Source organism: Zootoca vivipara, chromosome 13, assembly GCF_963506605.1.
Source record: "Zootoca vivipara chromosome 13, rZooViv1.1, whole genome shotgun sequence".
Lineage (NCBI taxonomy): Eukaryota > Metazoa > Chordata > Lepidosauria > Squamata > Lacertidae > Zootoca > Zootoca vivipara.
Window position 1 is genome coordinate 33574460 of NC_083288.1, and position 12162 is coordinate 33586621.

The 12162-nt window shown below is 48.5% G+C and overlaps 1 protein-coding gene across 2 annotated transcripts; it reads right to left on the reverse strand.

The window, feature by feature from the left end:
• Positions 1-1930: 1930 nt before the first annotated feature.
• On the reverse strand, positions 1931-9424 carry LOC118094629 (zinc finger protein 24). 2 transcript variants are annotated; one of them, XM_060281578.1, is made up of 5 exons: positions 9374-9424; positions 7238-8580; positions 5830-5959; positions 5279-5368; positions 1931-4287 (listed from the first exon to the last, which is right to left on the reverse strand). In XM_060281578.1, exons 2-5 carry the CDS (start codon positions 8036-8038, stop codon positions 3818-3820), a joined length of 1491 nt encoding a protein of 496 aa, XP_060137561.1. In that variant the 5' UTR covers positions 8039-8580; positions 9374-9424; the 3' UTR covers positions 1931-3817. The 2 variants fall into 2 exon arrangements, with proteins under 2 accessions (XP_060137561.1, XP_034991077.1); XM_035135186.2 differs by lacking the exon at positions 9374-9424 and having other exon boundaries at positions 7238-8812.
• Positions 9425-12162: the final 2738 nt, after the last annotated feature.

A 12162-nucleotide genomic window follows, 5' to 3' on the forward strand; every position in this document is an offset into this window, starting at 1 on the left:
TTGGATGACCACCTGTCTGGGATACTTCAGCTGAGATTCCTTCATTGCTGGGGGTTGGGCTAGATGAGCCTCGGGATCCCTTCCAACTCTACGATTCTGTGATGCATACACACACACACACACCTTAACTTCAAACATATATATTCATGGGTCTGAACTGGCAGTGACCAACTTGGATCGAGACCTTAAGATGGTAGTGGAGAGCTGGATGAAAATGCCAACCCTGTGTTCTGCAGTTGTGAAAAAGGCACATTCCATGCTGGGTGGGGGGTCACGTGAAAATGCATTTAAAAACAAAACTGTGGCTACCAGAATGCCATTCTACAAATCTGTGGTGCAAAAAACACTTGGAATACTGTAGATCAGCGGTTCCTAATTGGTGGTCTGCGAAACTCACCTAGGGGGTCTGTGGCTGGCACATACCCGTCAACAGTCTGGGACATCCTGTTTTCTTGGGGGGGGGGGCCTTCATGCAAAATTGTGATGCCCCAAAGTGATTACGCCTTCTCCTTTTGCTTCCCTCCACCAGTATGGCAAGCCTGCTTAGAGCGCCAGCCCCATGTTACCCCCGCAGCTGCCCTCCCAAGAGACTATTCTGCAGGTGCCTTCTTGCCTGGCTGCCATGGACAAGGGGAGAAATTGCCTGCAAGGTCACACACACTCCTCTTCTTTTAGCTTCTGGGTTAGCTGAACCGGGGAATTCTGTTGCCACTCACATTTCTGCCTTCTCATAGATGTGGCTTACACCCACTTTGCCACTCATAAGCGTGCACCAAAAGTGTACGTCTGTGTTTGGATAAGAATATATGTGCAAGTCACCCACCCTAGACACCTATAATGACTGCATACAGGTGAAACTCAGAAAATTTAATGAACCATTGGTTGCAGTGCAGTCTGTGGCGAAGGTGTCAACTTATCATCCCTGGCTGCTGATCCCCTGGAGTCCCTTCCAGGACAGTCTTGCTACCTCCAAATTTGCACTCTCAACACATAGTGACTCTGAATTTGCACCTGCAACCTCCACCCGCTCCTTAAACTTGCTGTTCTTTCAGGTATAATACTGGAATGATTAGAGGCTCCGTTTGTCGTTGTTGTTTGTGTTCCTTGAGATCCACTGGAAGAATCTTGTTCCACCACTTGCTGCTTCCAGCACCAAATATTGAAGAAGGGCATCTGATTAATACCCAAGTGTTCATGCAAGGCTTTCCCATAAATAGGTTTATGACAATAAACAGAGGAAGAGACTTCAAGCAACAACTTGGAACCTAAAAAGAAAGAATAACACTCACCCAATCTATAGCTCAGCCCAGTGTAATTGAACTGTAATTTCTAGGCTACTGAACTGGGGCTCAGTTCCAAACTGGACCATTTCCCCTGGAATCCTAATTAACGAATAAGCAATTAAACAAATTTTTTCTTTCTCAATTCAGGGTTGGTAGGAACTGGTCCAGTTTGGAACTGGGCTGCAGTTCAGCAGCCTAAAATATATTTCTAATAACCCAGTCTGCTTCCCACATATATTTAACCTCACCAATTAGACTGGGCTGAACTATAGATTGGGTAAGTGTTATTCTTTCTTTTTACATTCCAAGTTGTTGCATGAAGTCTATACCTTTGTTTATTCCCAGAAACCTGTTACGCCTTGCATGAACTCTTCAGTGCTGCGTATCTTTAAGTAAACTGAACTAGATTCTCAGCCCACCCTCAATATGTTACCCTTTTGGATGGCTTGGAATGGGGAGAACTGTCTCTGCTTCCTGCTGTTTCACCGGTTTCTGATTCCCACAACGAGCCCACCCTTCTTTCTTTTGTCAAAAATAAGAAGAAATCATTGGCACAGAAAGAAACTGGAGAAGCACAAATGCTGTCAGAAGAGTAGTTGTGTTATTCTGTTGGGTTAGCCAAACACCAAAGCTCTTTGTGGTACCACAACAGCTGGCAAATGTGTTGCCTGTGGCACGGGTGTTTTTTAAGGGGTGGGTCAGATGTATCTGTGAGTCTTTCAAGTGGCAAGGGACTATTTATTTGCACTGTCTTCCAGATAGGAGTCATGTCCCCATCTCTTTCATCTCAGTGTACTGAGGTCCTGCTACTGCCCCTCTGCACACACAGACCCCAGAGCAGAACTGTAAATAGCAGATTTTATACCTCTAACTGAGCCAACCTTTTCAGTACTCATGACCTTGTTTTTTTATTAATAAAAAAAACCCAGATGCAGCGAAAAGGTTTTGACATGTTTTCTTCCCTGTAAGAGTCCTATTTCCATCTTAACTGTACCGGTACCTGCCTTGCCCCCTCCCTCCACTTAGTAATTCTACCCCAGTCAGGCCCCATTGTTGTCCACACTCAGTTACACTAACCACCGTTGGGCAAGTGTTATGACACAAGTGTGTCTCCTTCCCCATCCCCAGCCTAGACACTGAGGACCAGCTCTGAGGGCCTCCTAGGAGTTCTCTCATTGTGAGAAGTGAGGTTACAGGGAACCAGGCAAAGCGCCTTCTCGGCAGTGGCACCCACCCTTTGTAACGCCATTCCGTCCCATATCAAGCAAATAAAAAACTACAGTATCTGACTTTTAAAAAACATCTGAAGGCAGCCCTGTATGCAGAAGCGTTTAATGTGTGGCGTTCTGTTGTGTTTTTATATATTCTGTAGGAAGGCATCCAGAGAAGATGGGGCAACGCAGTCAAGATGGAAGGGGTACCAAAAAAATGAATTACAGTGGTACCTCGGTTTAAGTACATAATTGGTTCCAGCAGTCTGTACTTAACCTGAAGCGTACTTAACCTGAAGCAAACTTTCCCATTGAAAGTAATGGAAAGTGGATTAATCCGTTCCAGACTGTCTGTGGAGTACTTAAACTGAAGCGAACTTAACCTGAAGCGAACTTTCCCATTGAAAGTAATGGAAAGTGGATTAATCCGTTCCAGACGGGTCCACGGAGTACTCAACCTGAAGCGTACTTAACCCAAAGTATGAGTGTAATTGGTTCTGGAAGTCCGTACTTAACCTGAAGCGTACTTAACCTGAAGCGAACTTTCCCATTGAAAGTAATGGAAAGTGGATTAATCCATTCCAGACGGTCCGTGGAGTACTTAAAACTGAAAGTACTCAAACCGAAGCGTATTTAAACTGAGGTATGACTGTACGTCAAAATGCAAGTAGATAAATAGGAACCGCTACAGCGGGAAGGTAAACGGTGTTTCCATGTGCTGCTCTGGTTTGCCAGAAGCGGCTTTGTCATGCTGGCCACATGACCTGGAAGCTGTACGCCGGCTCCCTCGGCCAATAATGCGAGATGAGCGCGCAACCCCAGAGTCGGTCACGACTGGACCTAATGGTCAGGGGTCCCTTTACCTTTTTAAGACTGTATTATTATGGAAATAGGAGTTGGTGAGATGGTACCTCATGCTACCTTATGGAGTGGCGGAGGTGGGGAGCGTTACCTATGCTACCTCATAAAACCACTGCAATGGAGACAAAATGGTGGACCAAAGACAAAGAGGCTAATTGAATAAGAGCAGCAGGTGCTGCTTCTGTTTGGCTAGGGAGACGGGTTAATGGGGCTCTGGAGGTAAATGGAAGGAGAATCATGAGCAGTTGTTGGTTTCTTCCTTCAGGGGGACACAGGGTGGAAAAAGGACTCCTTTCTCTTCAGTTACACCAGGAATGAGGAACTGAACCTTTGGTCCTCCATCACAGCCAGCGATGATGGCAGCAGCTGCAACCCAGTGATACCTGGAGGGCCAAATCTCCGCCTTACAGCAAAATAACTGAGTCCATTAATCTCAGGAGAGGCCTAGGCTCTTCCCCAGGCCTAGGACTTCTCCCTGCTGTGAATTCGCTGGTGCTGCACCAGCGAGCGTTTATTGGCACAGCTTCGCCCGCACTCAGCGCAGTGGTGGGGCCTGTCCCCCAAGTGTGTCCTCTGGTGCTTGGTGAGGTGAGAGGAGTCGACAAACTGCTTCCCGCACTGAGGACACCCGTACGGCTTCTCTCCCGAGTGGATCCTCCGGTGCACCGTCAAATGCCCGCGCTGGCCAAAGCGCTTCCCGCACTCGGCGCAGCGGTGCCGCTTCTCCCCCGTGTGGGTCCTCTGGTGGACGGCCAGCGCCGACGGCCAACGAAACCCTTTCCCGCACTGGGAACACAGATACGTGCTGTCCCTGCCGGCGGCGCCCGGGTGTGCTGAGAGCCCCTCAGCTCCCGCAAGCCTCTCTCCATACTCTTCATTTCTGGCCGGTGCAGGGAGGGGAGAGAATCCAGATGCAGCTCCACAGCTACCAGCTGCCGGAGAGAAAAGAAGACTGAGGGCCTAAAGCTGCAGGAGGAAGGCTCTAAATCAGGCATAGGCAACCTTGGCTCTCCAGATGTTTTGGAACTACAGCTCCCATGATCCCTAGCTAACAGGGCCAGCGGTCAGGGAAATGGGAGTTGTAGTTCCAAAACATCTGGAGAGCCAAGATTGCCTATGCCTGCTCTAAATGATACAGCTGAATATTTGCAGCCAGCCAACCCTGAGTGGGGTGTAAATGCACTAATGAATAAAAAGAAATGTTTAATGTAAGGAACAGCTGGCGCCCGTTTTGACTGGCAAGGCAGAAAGTAGGGAGCCCAACAGCAGGTAGTGTCAAAGGCAATGACTGGCCAAGTCAATTAATTCTTGTTTTTTTCCTCCCACATTCACACCATACATCTCAAGCGCTGTGATTCCATTTTGAATGGTCATGCCTTCCCATAAATAATTATGGGAAGGGCAGTTTATTCAGGGTGCTAAGAGATGTTGGGAGACCATTCAATTTCCTACGCAATGCTCTCAATTCCCAGAGTGGTTTAACAGTCAACCCCTCTTCGCAGGGACTTGTAGCTCTATAAAGGGGAATAGAGGAGAGAGAATGAGTGTGACTGGCAGAAGGTCACCCTGTAAGCTTTATGGCTGCTCCTGGATCTGAGCCTGGGTCTCCCAGGTCCTAATCCAACACTAACCATACTGGCTTTCTTATAGCAACTCTGTAAAAATCATAGAAACATAGAAATGGAAAGGGTTCTGAGGGTCATCTAGTCCAACCCCCCCGCAATGCAGGAATCTCAACATTATTTTGCCCGTGTTGAGCATGGGGGAAAAGGAGCTGAAACGGAAAGTGGCTTTTGCTTTAGACTGCCTAGCAAGTTCACGACAAAGGTAAACCTTTGTGCTGCATAATTCTGAAGGTGTTAGCTTCCCCTGTAAGGATTTGGATGTCTCCTGTATACCAGAGCAGTCGAATACCCTACCCACCTGCCCCTGCAGAAGGGTCTCGCTTCCCACATCCTCCAGGGCCCCCTTCGTCTGCCAGTGAGTCCCATGTCGCCTCTGTGTCAGAAGAACCTGCATCAGAAAAGAAACACAGTGTGGTTTGGCCAAAACTGGCTGAAGAGAACAAGGAACAATTTCAGCCCTGGCCTGAAAACCAGGAAGTGGAACTCCAAGAAGGGACATCACATGAACTGGAACATAGTACTGCTGTTCCCAAGACATGGAGGAAACAGCTGGTATGGATGGCCCCATAAGTAATTCTGTGAGCAGGGTTGCTGCACACTAATTTTACAGAACTGGGGAGAGCTCAAGGGGAGAGCTGGAGGCAAATGTAGGGGTGGGGTGACCCAGTTGATCACCTGCAGTTCTGGGCTTGTGGGGGGGTCACACCAATCACATGCTACTCAACACTTAGAACAACAATCTACGTTAAATCCAACACTCAACAGTTAAAACAACAGTACAAGCTATGCACTCGTGAAGATGGCAATGCCTATGTAAACTTGAATTTCAAAAATGCAGCAACTACTCACCCAGAGAGCTGGCATCTCCACCGCCACCTGCCTGCTTGGCCTTCCTGCAGAGGAGGCTCTGCCTGGTGTCTGACGGAGCCAGCTCTGCCCTTGCGGAACTCACGAGGATGTCCTCGAACGGCCCTGACACCTGAAATTGCAGGGAAGGTCCCGCTCAGTGCAGGAACAGGGCCGGTAGGAATGAGTATTCGACATCCTGGCACAGACTCCCTAGAACAGCTTGGGGGAGCTTGGGTTTGAGAAAGAATTGGAGACTCTCACAAGTCAGCGTGATTTGATGTCAGAATGTCAATGCCTCCCACCCCTCCTCTGCATCCAGCCAGCATTAAATCATACAAATTATAAGCTTAGGGAAGCCAGCCCTAATGAGCACAGCAACTCTTCTGAGTAGGTTTTGCCCCTACTCAGAAGATACCATAATCTACTCCTCTCTGCGTCCTTCCCAAGCAATCTGAGACTCTCTGGCATGCCTGCCTCTGCTCCTCCCTCTTCATAACCCCTTCGGGCCCTGGGAGACCATGGGGAAGGGAGCTGGTCACAGCAGGAGAGGGAGACCCCCTGACTTCTTTGTCTCTGCCTCCCTCCTCTCCTGCTTCTGCTTCTGGACTTCCCTCTGCCACAGACTCTCCCCACTCACTAAACCCTGTTACCTCTTCAGCTTCTGACACTGCCTCCTCCCAGCCTGTCCCTCTTCTCCCTCTCATCTCCCATCATCATCCCACCACCAGTCCCCTGGCTCTGAGCCTTCTTCCCTTGGGGGTTCCCAACTGATGCCTCCCACCCCTCCTCTGCATCCAGCCAGTCCGTGACACAGAGCCTCAGCTGGGACTCCTTACAGTCAGGAAGGTTTAAAAAACATTAAGAAGCTGTAGGATTTTACACTTTTACCACCACAAGGGGTAAGCCGAGAAAGGGGAACCAGTGGTTTCCCCCCATGCTGTGGGGCTCCAGCTCCCATCGGCCCTAGCTGGCATGGCCAATAGTCAGGGATGATGGGAGCCAGAGTCCATCAACATCTGGGGGGCAGCAGGTTCCCCACTCCTGACCACATAATTCTCTTCCCTGCCTTTTGTGTCCTGTCTGTTTAGATTTTATGTCTTTGGACAGGGACATTCTTTGCTTCTAACTTTCGGCAAAGCACTTACATCGTTCCCCATACAGCTAAAGTCTATACAGATTAAATATATCATTCCAAGCCTTCCTGCACCAGATTTTCATAGCTCATGAAGCAGCTTTGACCATCTTTGTCTTTAGGAAGACATTTTACATGAGAAGGATTTTATTAGGTGGTGATCATGAGGAGAGAGGTGCTTTGTCTCCCCTTGATAAGCACCTAAGGAAAACTTCCCACATGGTTAGACCATCTTGGGACCCCAGGGATCAAGAAGGAACTGCAGGATCCTCTCACCTGGAGTACCTGCCTCTCAGCCTCCTGCTGCCTTGCCAAAAAGTTCTCAGCCAGGTTCACCGCCTGGGCACAGGATTCTGGGACTTGCTCCCAAACTTGGCTCTGGACCTCCTCTGGCAAGATGGTCAGGAATTGCTCCAGGATAAGCAGCTCCAGGATCTGCTCTTTGGTTCGTCTCTCCGGCCTCAGCCAATGACGGCACAGCTCCCGGAGCCGCCGGCAAGCATCCCTCGGCCCCCTTGACTCCTGGTACTGGAACTGCCGGAAGTGCCTCCTCCGCTTCTCCAACGCCACGGGTTCCCTCTTCAAAATGGCTGCCTTCACTTTCCCATAGTCCCTTCTGTCGCTAGTGTCCAAACTGAGGTAAGCCTCTTGGGCCTCCCCGCCCAGGGCTGGCAAAAGCCGGGCCACCAACTCTTCCCTCGGCCACCGGCAGGCGTAGGCCACGTGCTCAAAGGAAGCGAAAAGCGCCAGGGTGTCATCCCAAGGTTCGGCCTCGGAGGGCCTTGCACTCCCCCATCCAAAGGAAAGGGGGTGTTCTGTCTCTGGACCCTGGACTTCCCAGCGCTGGGTCCTTTCTGCATCTGACTCCTCCTTGACCAGTGGAGACACCTTCCATTGCAAGAGCTTCCTGGCACGAAGGACACCAGAAGCCTGTCCTGCTTTTTCTAGGGCTTGTCCCGTTCTGAGGGCTGATGGTGCTTGCTCTTCCATTTTAATGCCTTGCAGGCTCAGTGGGGCTTGGGTCACAGCCCCCAGGTCTGCCTCGGCCCCCTCCTCTGTGGCCATCTTCTCTCTCATGGTACCACCTTCACACTCGCTTCAAACTTGCATTCTTGCTCCCCAAAACTCCCTCTCTCACATCCATCAGTGACTACGCGAGGCGATTTGAGGCAGCCACAGAAGAATCGTAACAGCAACATCGTTTAAACAGACATCAGATCAGCCATTTGCAAATTATTTTGTACGATAACAAGTGTGAACAAAACAGGCAGAAGATTCTTTTTTCCTTTTTTTTTAAAAAAATCATTTTTTAAGGCAAGGACATACAAACAGCATGTGTGCTGGCAGGCAACCATCCCAGGACAGGCATTTTCCTTTTCTGTCTTACGTAGCAGGGTAGGTCTCTTTTGCCTGCTGCAACGTGTGTGTGCATTACTGAAAAATGAAGAGCAAAATAGTTTTTTCCTCCAGGGCTGTTGTTTTATGAATGTGCAGATTTGATCAATTAAAAGAGCTACGATGAATCAGCTAGCATTTCTTGAATCAAGTGAGTGCCCTAATTAGGATATCATGATCTCTAGAGGAATGTGACACCTCTGAGCGATGAGAACCAATTGCTCCTGAAAGGATGAGATACGGTATAGATTAGGGAGAGGCTAGTGAAGCAATGTTGGCCCTCTCTCAACATTCTCAAACTATGCTTTTAAATGAAACCTGTTTAATCTCAGGGTTCCCGCCCAAGGATCTTTCAGTACTGTAGTTCTTGGGAAGGAATTAGAGGCTTCTAATAATGTCCTCATCAGTCTTTGCATAACCAGTACTTTTCAGAGTCATTTGGGAGAATCAAGGGCATTTAACCTGGCTTTAAACTGTTTCCAGAAATGGCTTGGGCAAGGGATGGGGTATTTATGAGTCCAGCATCGACTTGGGATCGCACTCAGCTCTGTCCATGGTGAGAGATATTTAAGGGGTGTCTGTTTATTATCTAAAAATCCTTTCCAGCAGCACCTTAGAGACTAACTAAGTTTGTCATTGGTATGAGCTTTCGTGTGCATGCACACTTCTTCAGATTTATTATCTAGCTGATAAAAGGTCTGTTCTCCTGCCCATTTGTATGCATGAATTGCACAAGTTTTCTGAAAGCAAAGCACATCCCTTTCGGCTGCACAGGCTGGAAACTCAAGCAGCTAAAGGAGAATTTGGGCTGCGGGGGTAGGGGGGGTGGGATGGTGGAGGGTAACAATCTTGATTAGAAAGCATGTATTGTTGGGAAATTAATAATTGCAGGGGTAGCTGCTAAGCACCCCCTGATCTTTATGGATTTACATCTATTTTCCTTTTCTCTCTCCAGCTAAAGGTTTCTCCCTATGGGTGCTACGTTCTCCATCTTCCAGGCACCTTTTTTGAACTCACCCTCAGGGCTGCCTCGCCTCCACCACAAACTCCTGATTCTCCTGCTGAAACACTGCCCCCTCCCATCTCCATCGCCAGAGAGGCAGAGCAGGAAGGTTCCTCTCCGAAGCCCCTCTCTCACTCCCCTGCTCTATCATATTAACCCTTGGAAAATCTCATTCCTCGCCACGTTATCAACAGAAAAGAGAGACCGGATCGGCGTCGCCGCAAAGCTGGCTCAAATCATCTAACTTTTCACGCTCTTTCCATACTAAAACAAAAGAGGGGGTGGGGGGCAGACCTGCCCTTTAAGAAGCGAAAGCAGGTTCAAAAATCCAGCCCAGGCTGAGCCAGTGCCTTTGTATGCGCGATAACCTGGCTCTTCGGCGCGGAAGCACGGGTTTATGTGCGTGCACGGGAGTGCCCGTTCACACGTTACGTTAGGGTGTTCATGCCCCGGAGACCACAATTTCCTTCCAAGCACATTAAATCCAGGCCGAATGTCTGAATGAGCCCAGGACTGCCGTGCGGATGCAACCATAATTCCCATACAGCAGCCCTAAACAAAGTTTTCCCTTTTCTCGCGAGGAAGCCTATTCAGCATAAGGGAAATTCCCCTAAAAAACGGGATAACTTGGCAGCTATGGCCCTAAATTATAACAGAATAACGAGGAATGCCAGTGGTGGTTAGTGCCCATCGGGACTGGGAGGGAGGAAGACGGAAAGGTCATTAGTAGTTGGCTCTAGAGCCGATGTCTGGCAAATCACTAATTGTAGTTTAGTCCCACACACCCCCAGTAGTTGCAGGGACTAAGGAGGGAGAGACTGGCAGGCAGTGCCACCCTCTGGGCAAGAGGGAAGTGAGAGGGTGACAGGTGGTGGTTGGCTGAGGGCAGGCTGAGGTTAAGGGGGCAAAATGCCATTCGCCCCAGTGGAGCAGCCCCTCTGCTGAAATCCCAATGCTCTTTCCTGAAGGATCGATATTACACATGGCTGCTCCCTGGGAAGAGGGATTGACTGTTGTTATAAGAATTTTGAGGTCATATATATATATATATATATAATAATTGTTCATAAAACATGTACATGAATGTACAGTACAGGCACATGTCTGAAGCAGCACAGGAAGACAGGCCTTTCTGACACCATTTTGACTCTCTTAGACCTGGCGTTCCTCTGCAAGGAAGAAGGGGGGGAAACCTTCTCATTGTCTCAGGAATTAAAGTGATAATCCCTGGCATCCTGATACCTGAGTGCCAGACAAAAGGGTGTGATTAACTTGGCTGGGAAACAGGGAAATGTAAATATCTCTCAATTTTGTTGATTAGGTTTTGGGAGCAGGGGGCAGGGTCCAGACTGCTCAGATTACTGCCACCAGACCTCCCCGTTCATGATGTACCTCTATGATGAATCTAGGGAGGGGGGGGTCTTGGGCTACACCCCTTCTGTGACATATGGATGATGCTTCTGGGGGGTGGGCTGAAACCAATTTCAAATTTCTTTTTAAGGGCAAGACATCTTTGTTTGGGGTTCCTTCCTTGTTCTCCTGTGTGAGAGGAAGGACCCTGTTGCAACAGCGAAAATAAAGGCTTTGCTTCTCAAACTTCTCTGGTTGGCCTCTGTTATATTCTCCAACCGATGGAGAACCCAATAAGGGAATCAAGGCAGATTTTTGCCTATATCACTGTTAATCAATTGGAAATTGTAGAGTGGATAGTAGTAGTGGTAGTAGTAGAGTAGTAGTAGTAGAGTAGTGGTAGCAGTAGCAGTAATTGTGTAGTAGTAGTAGTAGCACCCAGGTGGCGCTGTGGGTTAAACCACTGAGCCTAGGGCTTGCCGATCAGAAGGCCGACGGTTCGAATCCCTGCAACGGGGTGAGCTCCCGTTGCTCAGTCCCAGCTCCTGCCCACCTAGCAGTTCGAAAGCACATCAAAGTACAAGTAGATAAATAGGGACCGCTCTGGCGGGAAGGTAAACAGCGTTTCCGTGCGTTGCTCTGGTTCGCCAGAAGCAGCTTTGTCATGCTGGCCACATGACCCGGAAGCTGTCTGCGGACAAACGCTGGCTCCCTCGGCCTATAGAGCGAGATGAGCGCCGCAACAACGCCAGAGTCAGATACGCCTGGACCTGATGGTCAGGGGCCCCTTTACCTAGTAGTAGTAGTAGTAGTAGTAGTAGTAATCTAGCCTCCTCATGAAAACTGGTTTAACACTGGTTTAACTATCACAGCTTCCTTAAAATCAACCTGGGAACTGTTGCTCTTTGAGAGTTTTGATTGCCTGAGAATTCTAGGAACGGGGCAGAAATTTGATTTAGCTTGCCTTTTAATGAAAAGCTACCTAACTGGCATTTCTTGGACCAATACGCGAACCAAAACACAGCTGCCCTTTGAAATTCACACTTCTCTGAATTGTGTGGTGCAATTCTTCAGCCAAAGTGTGTGTGCAAAAATGCTTATGTTGAGGGAAATGCACATAAAATGCACATATTAATTAAAATAACACACAAATATGTTATTGGGGGGAATTGCTCGCTCTCTTTCTCACACTGTGTGTGTGCGTGCCAAAACAGCATGCAAAAATATGCTAATTAGGAGAAATTCATTCTAAAAATGATGATAAATTTTGATGAGTTTGGGTTTTTTTAATTGCAAATTGTTGTAGAAATGTGGGGATTTGAATTTGAGACTGGGAAAATGAGAACCAGAGAAACCAGAACTGACAGGTTAACTCATCCATATATGGGAGCCATGACAGGCATTTAAATCAGTATGAATGTGGCTTAAGTGTGTTGAGAGGGCTCCTCCAGAA